At 35.1% G+C, this 18,466-nt stretch overlaps 1 protein-coding gene across 7 annotated transcripts in view; it reads left to right on the forward strand.

Moving 5' to 3' along the window:
* Window positions 1-18,466, forward strand: part of DCAF6 (DDB1 and CUL4 associated factor 6) — a 166,118-nt gene that overhangs the window by 37,323 nt on the left and 110,329 nt on the right. For all 7 annotated transcript variants that reach the window (XM_059935645.1, XM_059935654.1, XM_059935662.1 and 4 more), the window contains exons 3-4: window positions 2,190-2,282; window positions 12,184-12,369. In XM_059935645.1, coding sequence (XP_059791628.1) covers window positions 2,190-2,282; window positions 12,184-12,369 — 279 coding nt within the window. The remainder of the gene's footprint in view (window positions 1-2,189; window positions 2,283-12,183; window positions 12,370-18,466) is intronic.

Consider the following 18,466-nt stretch of genomic DNA (forward strand, 5'->3'; position numbering starts at 1 on the left):
TTGTTAACTCCCCAAGTTGTTGAATTTATTTGATAAAGTTGTCCACAGTGTTCTTTTATATGTTTAAATATTTGTAGAATGTGTAATGATGTCACTGCTTTCATTCCTGATGTTGGTAATAAGTTCCCCCATCCCTTCTTTTTCTTGATTAGTCTGAGTAGAGGTTCATTAACTTTGTCTTTTCAACGCACTAGTTTCTGGTTTTATCAGTTTTCTGTGTTTTCCTGTTTTCTTTTTCATTGATTTCTGCTCTTATATTCATTATTTCCAGTCTTCTTTTGACTTTTGATTTCATTGGCCTTCTTGTTATACCTTTTTGAGTGGAAGTGGAAGTCATTGTTATGGGACCTTTATCCTTCTAATATAGGTTTTTATGCTATAAATTTTTGTGCTATAAATTTTTTTTTTGTGCTATAAATTTCCTTCTAAGCACTATGTTAGCTGCAACCCCAAAATTGAGATATGTTGTGCTTTTATTGTCATTCAGTTAAAAATACTTTGTAATTTATTTTGTGATTTCTTTTTTGACCATCTGCTATTTTATAGTTTTCAAATATTTCTTTGTGTTAATGATTTCTAATTTAATTCCATTTTGGACAGAGAACATATTTTATGGGACTTGAAGTCTTTTAAATATATTGAGATTTGTTTTATGACTCATAGTAAATATCTTCTGTATTGGTAAAATATTTCATGTGTACTTAAAAAGAATGTATATTCTGCTGTTTTTGGTTGTTTCAGATGTGATAGTAAATCTGGTCCTAGTTACTCCGCCTTGATTGAAAGTGGAAGTCAGTAATTCCTTCTTTTTTTAAAAATTTAGATATAGTTCACATTCCATAAAATTCATCTGTTTTAAGTGTTCAGTGCAGTGCCTTTTTACTATATTCATAAAATTGTATAGCTGTCACTGCTATCTAATTCCAGTATATTTTCACCATCCAAGAGAAAGTCCATACCAATTATCAGTCACTCCCATTCCCCCTCCACCAAGCTCTTGGCAGTCGCTAATCTGCTTTCTGTCTCTGTTGATAAGCTTATTCTGTACTTTTTATGTAAATGAACCATATAATGTGTGGCCTTTCAGACTGGCTTTCACTTAGCGTACTTTTTTAAGGTTCATACATGTTGCAGCATGTATCATTATTTCTTTTTATGGCTGAATAATACTTCATTGTATGGATATTTTGTTATGAGCAAATGGGTTAGTCACATTTTGTTTATTCATTATTTGGTGAATATTTGAAATGCTTCCCTTTTTGGCTGTTATGAATAATGCAGCTATGAACTTGAGTGTAGAAGTTTTTCTGTGACATGTTTTCAGTTCCCTTGGGTATACATTTTGTTGTGGAATTGCTGGCTCTTAGGGTAACTCTGTTTCAGTTTTTGACCATACTGCCAAACTGCTTTCCAAATAGCTGTACTATGTTGCATTCCTACCAGAAATGTATCAAGGTTCTAATTTCTTGACATTCTCTCTAATCCTTCTTATATTCTATGTTTTCTTTTTCTTAAATTATTATAGCCATCTTAACGACTTGAAGTGGTAATTCATTGTGGCTTTAGTTTTCATGAAGATTGAGACCTGTGTTTCCTTCTAAGAGCTTTAAAGTTTTGGCTCTTACATTTAAATCTTTGATCATTTTCAGTTAATTTTTGTGTATGATGTGAAGTAGGGATCCAAATTCCTTCTTTTGCTTGTGTATATCCAGGTGTCCTAGCACCATTTGTTGAAACGATTATTCTTTCTCCATTGAATGGTCTTGGACCCCTTGTCAAGAATTACCTGACCATAAATTTATGGGTTATTTCTGGACTCAATTCCATTCCATTGATTGATATGTCTATGATCATGACAGTACCACACAGCCTTGGTTACTGCAGCTCTGTAGTAAGTTTTTCTAATTCCTTTTTAGGTGACTTGGTTTTATGTCTCTGGATATAAAATGGACTAATTAAAATAAATTTAAATAAAACTTAAGAAAGACTCATATTTCATTGTGAAGTTATAGAACATAGTGCTTGCCAAATGGCACTCAGTATGTATTTTCACTAAGTAAACTGGTAAATACTATTTACCATAGACATAACGTTATTAGTGATATAAATTTTGAACCATCAGCTAAGTGAAGATGGCATACTTATTTTACTTTCAGTCTGCTTAAATTTCTTTTTTGCTTTCTTTTTAGGTTAATACGATCTGTTGGAATGAGACTGGAGAATATATTTTATCTGGCTCAGATGACACCAAGTTAGTAATTAGTAATCCTTACAGCAGAAAGGTAAAGTGGTTTTAAAAATCTATAACTTAATGAGAGAAAAAAAAAATCAAGAAGCTAGAAATCAAGAAATAGTGAATAATCATGGAGTGGGTATTTGTAAAGAATATCCTTATTTTTCTAAAGTTATATAATTTGGAAGTTATCACATGCAAGTTCCTTAGTTTCTTTAGGAAAACATTAGATTTCATTCAGCCTTTTGACTCTAGAAAATTTAAATATGCTTCATTTTATGAATGTGGATAAAATTGCCAAAAGTGACATTATCTCAATAAGCCATTCTTTGGGGGAAAAATGTGATTTTTGTTCTTTTATGCTCACAGAATCTAATCTTCAGCCAAGCAGTTTAAGAAACTGAATTTTATCAGTTTACAAACAGTGGGTAGGTTCTAATGAAATGCTTCATAACATCCAATTCAGTAAACTGGGATATCATATTGAGTTTTAATTTGGATTATGTTCTGATTTTTATTGGCCCTTCTGACTTTATATGTATAAGAGTAAGTATACAAATATTTTTATATGAGTGAGAATACTGTAGATTGGCAAACTGAAGTCATATTTAATATTAGCAATTTACAGAATAAATTGTTCATGTATTTTTTGTTTTTCTACATTTAAATAGATAAGATATTTAAATAAATGTTTGTGGTTCTTCAGCCTAAAAAAAGGTTTGTATGGAGGCTATCCTTGATTAAAGGACAGGTCATAGTTTTATTTCAGAGATAGCTTTACTTAATCGTCCTAACTTAGCAGAGGGAAACTTGATGTTTCAGAATCCTGCTTGTCTTAGCTCTGCAATTACTCAGAGAACCTTCCTGGAATAATGTATATGTGGAATGCTTTTTGATCATCACTATTAGAATTTTATTTTATTTTATTTTTTTTTTAATTTATTTATTTTTGGCTGTGTTGGGTCTTCGTTTCTGTGCGAGGGCTTTCTCTAGTTGCGGCAAGCGGGGGCCACTCTTCATCGCAGTGCGCGGGCCTCTCACTATCGTGGCCTCTCTTGTTGCAGAGCACAGGTTCCCGACGCGCAGGCTCAGTAGTTGTGGCTCACGGGCCCAGTTGCTCCGCGGCACGTGGGATCTTCCCAGACCAGGGCTCGAACCCGTGTCCCCTGCATTGGCAGGCAGACTCTCAACCACTGCGCCACCAGGGAAGCCCACTATTAGAATTTTAATGTTTACAGTATTTAAATCACTCATCTAGATACCAATGGAATAATTTTTTTGTTTTGAAAAGATGCAGATCTTTACTCTTTTTAAAAAAAAAAAAATTTATTTATTTATTTATTTATTTATTTGGCTGCATCAGGTCTTAGTTGCGGCACGCGGGATCTTTCGTTGTGGCGTGTGGCTCTTCATTGTGGTGCATGGGCTTCTCTAATTGCGGTGTGCAGGCTTCTCTTCAGTTGTGTACGGGCTCCAGAGCACGTGGGCTCAGTAGTTGTGGCGCATGGGCTCTCTAGTTGTGGCGCACAGGCTCTAGAGTGCATGGGCTCAGTAGTTGCGGCATGCAGGCTTAGTTATCCTGCAGCATGTGGGATCTTAGTTCCCCAACCAGGGATCGAACCCATGTTCTCTGCATTGGAAGGCAGATTCCTAACCACTGGACCACCAGGGAAGTCCCAGTGCTTTACTCTTTCTTATAAAAACTGTTGTTAAAATACACATTACGTAAAATTAAGCATATTAACCGTTTTTAAGAGTTCAGTTCACCGACATTAAGTACGTTCATATTGTTGTGATACCATCACCATCATCTAGCTGCAAAACTCTTCTCATCTTGCAAAACGAAACTCTATACTCAGTAAGCAGTAACCCTTCATTCTTCCCTCCCCCAGCCCCTGACAACCACTGTTCTACTTCCTATCTCTATGAATTTGTCTACTCCAGGTACCTCATATAAGTGTTTATTTATATACAGTATTTGTCCTTTTGTGACTGGCTTATTTTACTTAGAATAAGGTCCTTAAGGTTCATCGATGTGCAGCATGTGTCAGTATTTCCTTTCTTTTTAAGGCTGACAAATATTCCATTGTATGTATAGATCACGTTTTGTTCAGCCTTTCATCTGTCAGTGAACACTTGGGTTATTTCCACCTTTTGGCTATTGTGAATAAAGCTGCTTTGAGCATAGCTGTACAAATATCTCTCCAAGTCCTTGCCTTCAGTTATTTTGTGAACATCCCCATTGGAATAATTTTTAAAAGATCTTGTTTTTCCTTTATTTGCTTATTTTAAAAAAATGATAATCACTTTGATGTATGGTTCCCAGTAGAATATGTATATTTGAAAAGTGATTACTCTTCTTTTTCAGTTTGAGAAATGATTAATCAGATAATACTTTAAAAGATTTTGAGTATAACAAGACTTTATAGTTTTCACATAGTGGTTTTAATAGATCCAAATTTGCTGTCATATAGGAATATTTTTTGTTTTAAAACACTGATGATTCACTACATAGGAAAATAAAGTTTTTTGATGTTGAGTCAGATATTATCTGTTCCTATAGTTTTACTCTTTTTTTAAATCCTGTGAGTTCATGGAAAGATTAATTTATTGCATATAAAAGTTTTTTTTTTAAATTTTTATTTATTTATTTATTTATGGCTGAGTTGGGTCTTCATTTCTGTGCGAGGGCTTTCTCTAGTTGTGGCAAGCGGGGGCCGCTCTTCATCACGGTGCACGGGCCTCTCACTGTCGCGGCCTCTCTTGTTGTGGAGCACAGGCTCCAGACGCTCAGGCTCAGTAATTGTGGCTCACGGGCCCAGTTGCTCCGCGGCATGTGAGATCTTCCCAGACCAGGGCTCGAACCCGTGTCCCCTGCATTGGCAGGCAGATTCTCAACCACTGCGCCACCAGGGAAGCCCCCATATAAAAGTTTTGATACTTTTTAAAAATAGATTTAATTGTTCCTCATTAATGGCATCATGTCTTAGTTATATATATCGTAGATCTCAAATACATAAAAAAGAGAAGCTTCTTTTTTCAAAAATTACAGGCTAGTTTATTTGGACCAATCCTCCCACTGAAATCAACTCAAAAATGCTTGATTAAAAACTTTAAAAATTATCCTAAAAGTAAATAACTGTCTTGATAGTAAGGAATTATCAGTCCAAAATGGAAGGGAAAAAGTGAATCCAGAGAAGTGAGCGTGGTAGCCACTTTTGCCCTGAAGATATTTGTCAGTCTTAGCGTATCTAAACTTTAGCTTTGGTGGCCTTGAAGGTCAAGGTAAATAGAAACAAAGCTCAGGATCCCAGTCAAGTTTGGATTCCTATAAGAGACTTTGCACAATATTCTGGGACCCCCAAAGGGCCTCCTCCTCAAGGTATAGATGAAACAGAAGGAAGTTAGCCCTCAGGTAGCCTTGGAGCATCTTCTGTAAAAGAAATCCTGAGTATATGCAAAATTTTTCTTGATTTGGCTTCGTTCAGCTACCTTTAGTTCTCAGAGCATAAAATGTTGTTTGTTTCTTCTATGCTTTGCTTCTGCTTTTCTCTCTTTGTGGGATGTTCTGCTGTCCCATGCACCTCCTACCTACTTGGCAAGTTTAATTTCATCCTTCAAGCTTCAGCTCTTATCTGTGATATATCTCTAGTTTACCAAGGCAGATGCAGGCATTCCGTCCTCTATGTTCTCGTATTTTATGGATAACTCAATTATTATGTTTGTTTGCATGTTGCTCACCATTAGACTATAACTTCTTTGGGCCAATGACCATTTCTTTTTCCTTTTTGTTTCCTCAACACTTAGTAAATTTCCTGTCATGTAGTAGGTGCCCAATAAATATTAGTAAAAGAAAGGCAAGAAGTTTCTGTATTCAATGCCTTAGACAAGGGTAGGCATGGGTTGGGGGAGGGGTGATTTTTACTAAGAGATTGAAGAGCTAGTATCGTCTATCTAGATACTCCTGGACCAAGCATGAAGTTTTGAAAGTGTTGTTTATAACATGATGCAGGAGGGAAGAGATACCTGCTTGGCCAGCTAGATTAGTCAGAGTAACCTGATGATCAGCAAAGTGATAGACATTACAGCTAGTTCACTTTCACATTTATTACTAATTGAAGTTAACAATATGTTTTGTTCATTTTAGATTAAGTTACTCTGCCAACTTACACCTCTGTAGGCCATTATTCTTAGATGTTTTCTGAAAAAGTATTATAATGCATTAATCCAAGGAAAGCACAAATAAGAAAATAAATCTAGCTTTCAAAAATTGTAACTGTTTGCAGCTGCACATCTATTTTTTTTAAATCGACTTTACTGCTATTTATCTCCAGTAGCGTTCATATCTGTATTGGTTGTATGGATTCCATTTCAACAATTAAAAACAAATTCCGACCTTTGGTGAAATTACTAACTGTATATAGACGAGTACTAGTTCTTCCAACAATTATCTATTAATAAATTAGGGAAAGAAGCAGTACAAAATGAAGTTAACATGATTATGCAGGGGTCAGGTAGTAGGTTTGATAGGCTAGATTAAGGAGTTTACTTTTTAGTGTAATTGAAATAGCTGATCACCAGAGTATTTTAAACATGGAAGTGATATGATTTGTCTTTTTAAAAGTTAGCTGTGGTTGCTTTTTGGAGAGTAGAGTTTGAGTAAGATCAGAAGCTAGGAGATAGGAGGCCATTGATGTAATCCAGAGACTGAGATGAAAATCTCTGAGATTGTAGTTGAGAACAGATGATGGTTGAGGCAGAGATAATGGCGTTAAAGGTGGTGAGAAGTAATTTGAAATGTATCTTGGACATGGATTTGCTGGTGGATTTTATATAGTGGATGAGGGAAAGAGAAATGAAGGATGATTCCTTAGTTTTTGACTTGATCAACTGTGTGGGTGGATATTGATGTTATTAAGATGGGGAATACAAGAGAAAAAGGAGTAAGTTTGGAGAGAGACATCTGAAATCAAGAGATTTGTTCAGAGGGAAAGGACTTCAGTTTTTTGCTAATTACTTTAATGGTTACTCTGATTACTTTAATAAAGAAATTTCTTTCAATTTTTGAGTGATATGTGATATGCCAATACACATGTTAATGTATTGAATGAGGTTCCTCCTTTTGTTTCTGGAGCTATACATAAACCTGTTGAATGGAGATAAATCAAATTGTTAAGAATAATGTCTGCTGAATGTGACTAAAGCAAAGTTAAAGGCCTATCAGACTAAGAAACTACGTACATTGTATGTAGTGACTTATATATACTTAGATACTTGGTAAACCATGCTGAAATATTTGGCAGCATTAAAGGCTATGATTCTATCTTGTTTAAAGGCTTTACATTAATTATTCTCTGTGTTATTTCTTGTACCTTAATTGACCAGATCTCAGTGTCTTATACTTGGAGAGAGGAATGAAAAATTTTAAAACATTTAACAGTTTTTATTCTCCATTGGCTTTGGTTGATGTAGGTGCAAATTCTCTCCCCTTTTTTCATTTGACCCTAATTAAATGTGCATTAATAAGACTTACAGTAGAGTACTGTATGGTACTCAGCAAATCCTTATTTTGTTCATGACCCTAGGTCTTAGATAAAATGAGGTGACTTAAATACTTAGTGTGGTCAAGGTAAGTAGCTGCTAATATTTATACCAGATCTGTGTTCTGATTTGCTGTTGTACTCTCAGTTATGAATTTGTCAGTGTTATACAGTAAATACTCACTTAAAACCAAACCAAAAATAAAGTTGAAATATCTTTTCCTGAATTTGTTTTAAGATTTTAAAACTGATGAAAAAGTTGAAAGAACAGTACAATGAACATCCACAAATAGATTGTTTAAAAAAGTATTTTAGAGTAAGTTGGAAGCATTATGCACTTCATTCATGAATACTTTGACATCTGTCTACTAAGAACAAGAACATTATCCTGTATAGCTATAATGCAGTTACCATGGTCAAGATATGTAATATTGAGTATAGAGTTGATCCTCATTACTTACAGATTCCATATTTGCAAATTCACCTACTCATTAAATTTATTTTTAACCCCAAAATCAATACTTCCAGTGTTTTCCTAGTCATTTATGGCCATGTACATGTACAGAGTGGCAAAAAATTTGAGTTGCCCAGCACATACATCAATACTCACATTCCCAGGTGAGATCAAACAAAGTGACACTCAGACTTCATGTTTCAAATTGAATACTGTAAGCATACTGTATTGTATCCTTTTTGTGATATGTTTAGTGTCACAGGTTTTGCATTTTTGTGCTTTTTGTTAGTGATTTCAGTGTTTAAGTGGTCCCCAGGTATCGTGCTGAAGTACTATCTGGTATTCCTAAGTACAGGAAGCCTGGGATGTGCTTTATGGAGAAAATATGTTAGATAAGCTTCATTTAGGCATGAGTTATAGTGCTGTTGGCCATAAGTTCAGTGTTAATGAATCAACAATATATATCAAATAAAGTGTCTTTAAACAGAAACACATGAAACAAAGTTACTTATTGATTAGTTGATGAAAATATTGTGACCAGAGCCTCACAGGAACCTAACCCTGTATTTCCGTAGGGGAAGTGATTCAGCACTTGCTGATTCAGTGTTTGTGGTGACTTTACAGAGCACAACTACCAGTAGTAATGAGAATTGACTATATGCTGTTATCATATTTGTATAATATATAGTTTTGTACTGTCGACTGAAAAAAATGCACAACCTGAAAGTTGAGAAATATGTTTTATTTGGTGGATATACTGAGGGCTTAAGCCAGGGAGACAGCCTCTCAGATAGCTCTGAGGGACTGTTCTGGAGAGGTAAAGGAGGAGCCAGGATATATAAGAGTTTTTGCAAAAAAACCCTAGGTAGTCAGAACATCAAAAGATTACTGCTAATTAAAAATACCCAGACATCTCAAGTTAAAGAATTTAGCTCTTTGGTAAGATGCAGGAATCTGGGCTTATTGAAATTGTTCCTTTGCTATGTACCTTAACTATCTATGGTCAGTATCCTCTTTTTCTCTGTCTTGAATCCCCTCAGGGTGCACCGTTGGGGGTGGCTGCAGAGACTGATGGCTTGATGGCTGGCAGCCTGCTTATCGCTGTTCTGAGTTCCCCTCAGGGTGCACCATCCGGGGTGGCTGCAGTGACTGTTGGATGCAACATCCTTTGTTTACTGATACGGCAGGCGACATTCTTCGTCCATAATATATTACATATATACACACATAATACATGCACATGTATAGTCCATGTTCAGATTTTCCCATTTCAGTAATTTTGTCACTGCCATGCCTCCTTCAGTCCAGCCCCCAATCCAGCACCACATATTTCATTTATTTGTCATATTTCCTTTGTCTCCTTTAGAACAGTTCCTTCAACTTTTTGGTCTTTCATGACATTGATATGTTGTTTTATTGTTATATTGACATATCAGTCAAGTTATTTTATAGAATGTCCCTCCATTTGGATTTGTCGGATTGTTTCTTCATGAGTAGATTAACATTAAACATTTTTGCTAGTAATTCTCCATGGGTGATGTTGTAGTACATGATATTAATTTTTCCCCTAATTGGTGATGTTAAGTTTGATCTTTCCATTGTGTAGGTACATTTACCCTTTGTGATTATAAGCTACTGGGGAGTAGTGTGTTGGGACTGTGTGAATATTCTCTTTCATAGCAATCTTTCACACGGTGGTTTCAGTATTCATTGATTCTTGCCTTAATCAGTTGTTATAATGTGGTTATAAATAGTGATTTTTAATTCTGTCATTCCTTCTACATTTATTAATTGACATTATTCTGTGAATAAAGAGCATTTCCTTTGTCTTTGCCACCTTTTTGAAAAAATTACTGTGGGATTGTAGATTTTTATTTTTATTCAATAAATTATAGTCTATCACTGATATTCTTATTGATGCTCGAATTGCCCGTTTGTTCAGTAAGACATTTTTTGTTGTTCTTTTATTTATTTATTTATTTAAAAAATTTTATTGGAGTATAGTTGCTTTACAGTGTTGTGTTAGTTTTGTTCAGTAAGACATTTAAAGTGAACTAAAGCAACTTTGTGTCTGTGTTTTGATATATTCCCTTATTTTGAGCACATTTTTTAAAAAAAAGCACACCAGATATTCCCATTGCATTAAATTCCCATTGTATATAATACATTGTGGGGATGTACCATAATTTATTCAGCCAGTCTCCTGTGTTTTGCTATTATAAATAACTCAGTAAATAACTTGGTACTTTTTTTTTTGTATTATTGGAGGTGTATCTTCAGCATAAATTCTTAGAAATAGACTTGTCTGTTCAAAGGGTTAATGCATATGTGGTTTTGTGAGGTGCTGCTAAATTCCTCTCCATTGGTCTTGTACCATTTAGCAGTCCCACCAGAATTTTTTAAAGAGCCTGGTGTCCCCCTCCCCCCCCCATACTCACTTATACAGTATGTTGTCAAGCTTTTGAATTTTTGCCAATCTGAAAAGTGGGAATTAGTAATCTCAATGTAGTTTCAATTTGCATTTCCTTTATGAATAAACTTAGATGCTTTTTCACATTTTTAAGGGCCATTTGTATATCTTTGGACTATCTCTTAAGATCTTTTGCCCATTTTTTAAAAAATCAGGTTTTGTTGGGGTTTTTTTCCCCCTCTCAATTTTTAAACACTGTTGGGGGATTTGGTCTTTTACCTGCAGTGTATGTTACAAATATTAAAATGTTTATTTTAAACTGTATTTCTGTCACAGCAATTCTGGTCTTTTAAATTATTAAGGAGTTAGATGTAGGAAGTTCTGCTGTATCCTCATCTGTACCATTTCATTACTTTATGATTCATTTAAATTCAGTTTATTTTTATTTCTTCATCCTGAAAGGGAATAACTTAATAATCATCTAGTAAACAGTTTCAAAAGTCAATCAAGATAGTCTTTTTATATTTACTGAGGGTTTATGAATGAGTCAGATACACCAAGTAGGTAGAAATATGTATATTTAATTTTCAAGGCACTGTTGTTGAACCCAAGTTTGTGTGTCTGATGCACAATGAGGCCAAACAAACCTAAATGTCAGAGTTTGGAGCAGAGAAAGGTTTATTGCAGGGGCCATGCAAGGAGAACAGGTGACTCCTGCTCAAAAGACCCAAACTGCCCATGGGTTTCAGGGAAGAAATTTTTATAGGCAGAATTTCAGGGGGAGGGCTGCTGGGTGTGTAACCCTCCTCTGGTTGGCTGGTGGTGAGGTAACAGGGTGGTGTTCTAGGAATCTCCAGTCAGTCTGGGGTCCACATGCTTGTGCCCAGCCTGAAGTTACCATCCTCTACCTGGGCTGGGGGGGGACTTAGTTCCTATAGAAGAACTCAAAGATATGTATCAAACTGTTATGCACAATCCCTTCTCCTTCCTGCAGAGAACCAGGACCAGTTCCCTTTGCTGTTTCTACATTTTCTCAGTCTCCTAATTAGTAACTGTTTAATCTGCCCTTTGGAACTCAGGGAAGGTCTAGGATGCTAAAAGCCTTCTTCCTACAAACAAGAAACAGGGGACATTGAAAGGCTTTTATGCCTGGGACGGCCCCACAGGGTCCTGCTTGGTTTCAGTGCCCCGTTTTCTTTGATTCTCCTCAGTCATGAGAGGAACAGGTGTTGGACGAGACAGGGAATAAAATTTGGATAGACAGGTTAATCATAAACTCTGCAGAGGAACTCAGTTTTAGGGGGACTCAGTTTCAGCACTATTCCTGTTGATACTTAATCTTCTTTACATCTCAGAGGGAAATAAAATATGTGAGATTCTGATTTCTTTTTTTTCTAATTATAATAGTTTGGAATCAAATGATATTTTTTCATTTGAGATGAGAATGTTAATGGGAATTTATTCCTGGCTGTGATTATATTGAATTTGAATGTTTCTTTTTAGGAACTAATAAATTACTAAGAACTACTTCCTCTCTGTGTTTTAGGTTTTGACAACAATTCGTTCAGGGCACCGAGCAAATATATTTAGTGCAAAGTTCTTACCATGCACAAATGATAAGCAGATTGTATCCTGCTCTGGAGATGGAGTAATATTTTATACCAATGTTGAGCAAGATGCAGAAACCAACAGACAATGCCAATTTACGTGCCATTATGGAACTACCTATGAGGTACAGTATTACTGTGATTTATCTATATGACATATGTGTGTTTGTTTTGTATAAGTGTGTGTGTATGTGTAGATAGATATGTGTATGTACATATGTGTAGATTTGTGTGTATGTACACATTCATGCATAAATAGGTAAAGATATTATTGACAATATCTAGATTTCAGTATTTGAGAAAATGTATCTTGATAGGCTTGTGAATAAAGTTAAAGAATAAGATGTGAGTAATAGTAATGGGGTTTGTAATTCCTTGAGCAACTATACTCTAAGCAAACAGGTATCAGCCTTTATAGATGCGTCTTTATTGTGCTATAGGGCTCTATACTAGGCTTTAACTTCGTAACCACTTTCTCACTGTTTTGCATAAAGTCATTACCGGCATGCTTATCAAATGTTCACGTCAGAAGGGACGCTAGTACACTAGACAAAAGAATCCGATTCCTAAAGGATATTAATAAGCTCAAGCCCTAAACTGAATTAAATGAGGTGAAATGAATCTGAGACTCAATTATACTGCTTTGGTTCAGAAAAATTGCTTACTCTTCAGAATGCTCTTTTGTAATTTTGTCATTTCATTTCTTTGTATCAGGTGGTTCATTGTTTTCCCATATTGTTTTAACCTGGTATATCTTTTTCCATTACTTGAATTTCAGTTCTTCTGTACCCTTATTTTATGATGTGTACTTATAAAAATAGTATTCTGTAGCTGGATTTTTTTTTCTTATCCATTTCTCACAAATTTGGCTTTTAACTGGAGATTTCAGTCAATTTATGTTTATTGTGAGTGCTGATGTATTTGGATCTATTTATATATCTTATTATAAGTTTTCTATTTGAAAAAATTTTCCCCTATTAATTTCCCCCTCCTCTTTTTCCTTCATTTTGAATTGCTTGAAGGTTTTGCATTTGGCCCATTTTGTTTCCGCTATTTGCAAGGAAGATAGACATTCATGTTTTACAAGAGTAATTAACAAAGTATAAAGTCAGTAAATAACTTTGCCCTTCTCCTGAATGTGCACCTTAGCACATTATAATCTCTTCATCCCTTGTCTAATTTTATATAGATATGTTTTATATTGTTCAGAATGTAGTTATATTCTGTTTCTCTCCTCATGAATTAAAATATTATCATTGTTTTATTAGTTAGTGTTTGTTTAGGTTGACCGACATAGTTACCAATACCTTTGGATCTTCTGTTACAGATTTTCTATGTGGGGTCATTTTGTACCTGGTAAAGTACAGTCTTTACCAGTTCGTTTAGGTGAGAGTTTGTTGATCTAAAACAATTTTAGTTTCCTGTTTTCCTTTTCTTTCTTTCATTCACTACTTCCCTTTTCATCTTTTCCAGAAAATATCTTTTTTATGTCAGTTCTTCACAGGTAGTTTTAATAGATACACACTTCTAGTTTGACAGTTATTTTGTTTCAGGTGATATTCCACTGTATTCTGCCCTTACTTTTGAAATTGAGAAGTCAGTCTAATTGTGGTTCCTTTGTAGTTAACTTATCTCTCTTCCTTGACTGCAGGTAATTCTGTTTTTCTTCACTGTTTTTTTTTCTTCTTAATTAATGTCACAACAGTGTATCAAGGTATGGATTTCTTTTTTATTTTTCATACTTGGAATTTATTTATGTTCTTGATCTTAGAAACTGGAATCTTGAAAAATGAGGGAAATTTGTAGTTAGTAAGTCTTTGGTTATTCTCTACCATTCTCTGTGTTTTTTTTTTTTTTTTTGTCCTTTACCTTTTATTTTTTTATTTTTTAATTAATTAATTAATTAATTAATTATTTTCACACACACACTGTATTTTATTTTTACAAGAGATAAATAAAATGACACCAAGCATTGTAAATGGATGACCACAACAAAAGCAACAATGATTGCAATTACCAAACACGAAACACACTCATACTATGTCATAATATTGACATTGAGTCCAGTAATCCTCTACTGTAACAGCTCCTTTACTTTGCAGTGAAAATTGATTTGTATATTTTTTGCCTCTGAGTCCTTGTGGGATTTTTTTTTTTTTCAAATAGAAAGTCACAAAAATTATAATCATCCTCATTAGTTCACTCAGTCCCTTGTAATTAATTTTTTTAACCTTGATCTTTTGTTAGTACTTTTATGAATTCATCAGTTTCCCATTAGAGTTCCGAAAATGCTTATTCATTCAGTTCAGCACTATAGTCAGTTACCAGAAACCTGTACTTGTAAGAGCCTTTTCCACGAATTCCTTGAAGATAAAAACCCTTTTATAGGAACATTTTTGCAAAAGCATCAGAGTACACCCAGAACTGTCTGTAAATGACAAAAGACTTAAAAATGACCATGGTTAAAGATTTGATGAAAGTTCATAATAATGCAATTGACAAGGAAATTTAGTTATTTCTGAGATATACATTTTAAAGTAATAACTAGAATTATGACTTACAACATTATATCAGAACATATAAAATTTTTAGAAATTTCATGTAATGTCTGAAACATTTATATTAACATATTTCCATACAAATAACCCAAAGAAAGTTTAGTATTAGTTGTTTTTTGTTTGTTTGTTTGTTTATACTGCAGGTTCTCATTAGTCATCAATTTTATACACATCAGTGTATACATGTCAATCCCAATCGCCCAGTTCAGCAAACCACCATCCCCACCCCACTGCGGTTTTCCCCCCTTGGTGTCCATATGTTTGTTCTCTACATCTGTATCTCAACTTCTGCCCTGCTAACCGGGTCATCTGTACCATTTTTCTAGGTTCTACATACATGCGTTAATATACGATATTTGTTTTTCTCTTTCTGACTTACTTCACTGTGTATGACAGTCTCTAGATCCATCCACGTCTGAACAAATGACTCAATTTCGTTCCTTTTTATGGCTGAGTAATATTCCATTGTATATATGTACCACATCTTCTTTATCCATTCGTCTGTCGATGGGCATTTAGGTTGCTTCCATGACCTGGCTATTGTAAATAGTGCTGCAATGAATATTGGGGTGCATGTGTCTTTTTTTTTGTTTATAAATTTATTAATTTATTTATTTTTGGCTGTGTTGGGTCTTCGTTTCTGTGCGCAGGCTTTCTCTAGTTGCGGTGAGCGGGGGCTACTCTTCATCGCGGTGCATGAGCTTCTCATTGTTGTGGCTTCTCTTGTTATGGAGCACAGGCTCTACATGTGCAGGCTCAGTAGTTGTGGCTCATGGGCTTAGTTGCTCCACTGCATGTGGGATCTTCCCAGACCAGGGATCGAACCCATGTCCTCTGCATTGGCAGGCAGATTCCTAACCACTGTGCCACCAGGGAAGCCCCCCATGTGTCTTTCTGAATTATGGTTTTCTCTGGATATATACCCAGTAGTGGGATTGCTGGATCATATGGTAATTCTATTTTTAGTTTTTTAAGGAACCTCCATACTGTTCTCCGTAATGGCTGTATCAATTTACATTCCCACCAACAGTGCAAGAGGGTTCCCTTTTCTCCACACCCTCTCCAGTATTTGTTGTTTGTAGATTTTCTGATGATGCCCATTCTAACTGGTGGGAGGTGATATCTCATTGTAGTTTTGATTTGCATTTCTCTAATAATTAGTGATGTTGAGCAGCTTTTCATGTGCTTCTTGGCCATCTGTATGTCTTCTTTGGAGAAATGTCTATTTAGGTCTTCTGCCCATTTTCGGATTGGGTTGTTTGTTTCTTTAATATTAAGGTGCATGAGCTGTTTATATATTTTGGAGGTTAATCCTTTGTCCGCTGATTCGTTTGCAAATATTTTCTCCCATTCTGAGGGTAGTCTTTTCATCTTGTTTATGGTTTCCTTTGCTGTGCAAAAGCTTTGAAGTTTCATTAGGTCCCATTTGTTTATTTTTGTTTTTATTTCCATTACTCTAGGAGGTGGATCAAAAAAGATCTTACTGTGATTTATATCAAAGAGTGTTCTTCCGATGTTTTCCTCTAAGTTTTATAGTGTCCGGTCTTAATTTAGGTCTCAAATCCATTTTGAGTTTATTTTTGTGTTTGGTGTTAGGGAGTGTTCTAATTTCATTCTTTTACATGTAGCTGTCCAGTTTTCCCAGCACCACTTATTGAAGAGACTGTCTTTTCTCCACTGTATATCCTTGCCTCCTTTGTCATAGATTAGTTGACCATAGGTGCGTGGGTTTATCTCTGGCCTTTCTATCTTGTTCCATTGATCTATGTTTCTGTTTTTTGTGCCAGTACCATATTGTCTTGATTACTGTAGCTTTGTAGTATAGTCTGAAGTCAGGGAGTCTGATTCCTCCAGCTCCGTTTTTTTCCCTCAAGACTGCTTTGGCTATTCGGGGTCTTTTGTGTCTCCATACAAATTTTAAGATGATTTGTTCTAGTTCCGTAAAAAATGCCATTGGTAATAAGATAGGGATTGCATTGAATCTGTAGATTGCTTTGGGTAGTATAGTCATTTTCACAATATTGATTCTTCCAATCCAAGAACATGGTATATCTCTCCATCTGTTGGTATCATCTTTAATTTCTTCCATCAGTGTCTTATAGTTTTCTGCATACAGGTCTTTTGTCTCCCTAGGTATGTTTATTCCTAGGTATTTTATTCTTTTTGTTGCAATGGTAAATGGGAGTGTTTCCATAATTTCTCTTTCAGATTTTTCATCATTATTGTATAGGAATGCAAGAGATTACTGTGCATTAATTTTGTATCCTGAATTTTACCAGATTCATTGATTAGCTCTAGTAGTTTTCTGGTGGCATGTTTAGGATTCTCTATGTATAGTATCATGTCATCTGCAAACAATGACAGTTTTACTTCTTCTTTTCCAATTTGTATTCCTTTTATTTCTTTTTGTTCTCTGATTGCCGTGGCTAGGACTTCCAAAACTATGTTGAATAATAGTGGTGAGAGTGGACATCCTTGTCTCGTTCCTGATCTTAGAGTAAATGCTTTCAGTTTTTCACCATTGAGAATGATGTTTGCTGTGGATTCGTCATATATGGCCTTTATTACGTTGAGGTAGGTTCCCTCTATGCCCACTTTCTGGAGAGTTTTTATCATAAATGGGTGTTGAATTTTGTCAAAAGCTTTTTCTGCATCTATTGAGATGATCATATGGTTTTTAGTATTCAAGTTGCTAATATGGTGTATCACATTGATTGATTTACGTATATTGAAGAATCCTTGCATCTCTGGGATAAATCCCACTTGATCATGGTGTATGATCCTTTTGTGTTGTTGGATTCTGTTTGCTAGTATTTTGTTGAGGATTTTTGCATCTATGTTCATCAGTGATATTGGCCTGTAGTTTTCTTTCTTTGTGACATCTTTGTCTGGTTTTGGTATCAGGGTGATGGTGGCCTCATAGAATAAGTTTGTGAGTGTTCCTTCCTCCGCAATTTTTGGAAGAGTTTGAGAAGGATGGGTGTTAGCTCTTCTCTAAATGTTTGATAGAATTCACCTGTGAAACCATCTGGTCCTGGACTTTTCTCTGTTGGAAGATTTTTAATCACAGTTTCAATTTCATTACTTGTGATTGGTCTGTTCATATTTTCTGTTTCTTCCTGGTTCAGTCTTGGAAGGTTATACCTTTCTACGAATTTGTCCATTTCTTCCAGGTTGTCCATTTTATTGGCATAGAGTTGTTGTAGTAGTCTCTTAGGATGCTTTGTATTTCTGTGGTGTCTGTTGTACCTTCTCCTTTTTCATTTCTAATTTTATTGATTTGAGTCCTCTCCCTCTTTTTCTTGATGAGTCTGGCTAATGGTTTATCAATTTTGTTTATCTTCTCAAAGAACCAGGTTTTAGTTGTATTGATCTTTGCTATTGTTTTCTTTGTTTCTATTTCATTTATTTCTGCTCTGATCTTTATGATTTCTTTCCTTCTGCTAACTTTGGGTTTTGTTTCTTCTTCTTTCTCTAGTTCCTTTAGGTGTAAGGTTAGATTGTTTACTTGAGATTTTTCTTATTTCTTCAGGTAGGCTTGTATAGCTATAAACTTCCCTCTTAGAACTGCTTTTGCTGCATCCCGTAGGTTTTGGATCGTTGTGTTTTCATTGTCATTTGTCTCTAGGTATTTTTTGATTTCCTCTTTGATTTCTTCAGTGAT

Source organism: Balaenoptera ricei, chromosome 1 (assembly GCF_028023285.1).
Source record: "Balaenoptera ricei isolate mBalRic1 chromosome 1, mBalRic1.hap2, whole genome shotgun sequence".
Taxonomy (NCBI): domain Eukaryota; kingdom Metazoa; phylum Chordata; class Mammalia; order Artiodactyla; family Balaenopteridae; genus Balaenoptera; species Balaenoptera ricei.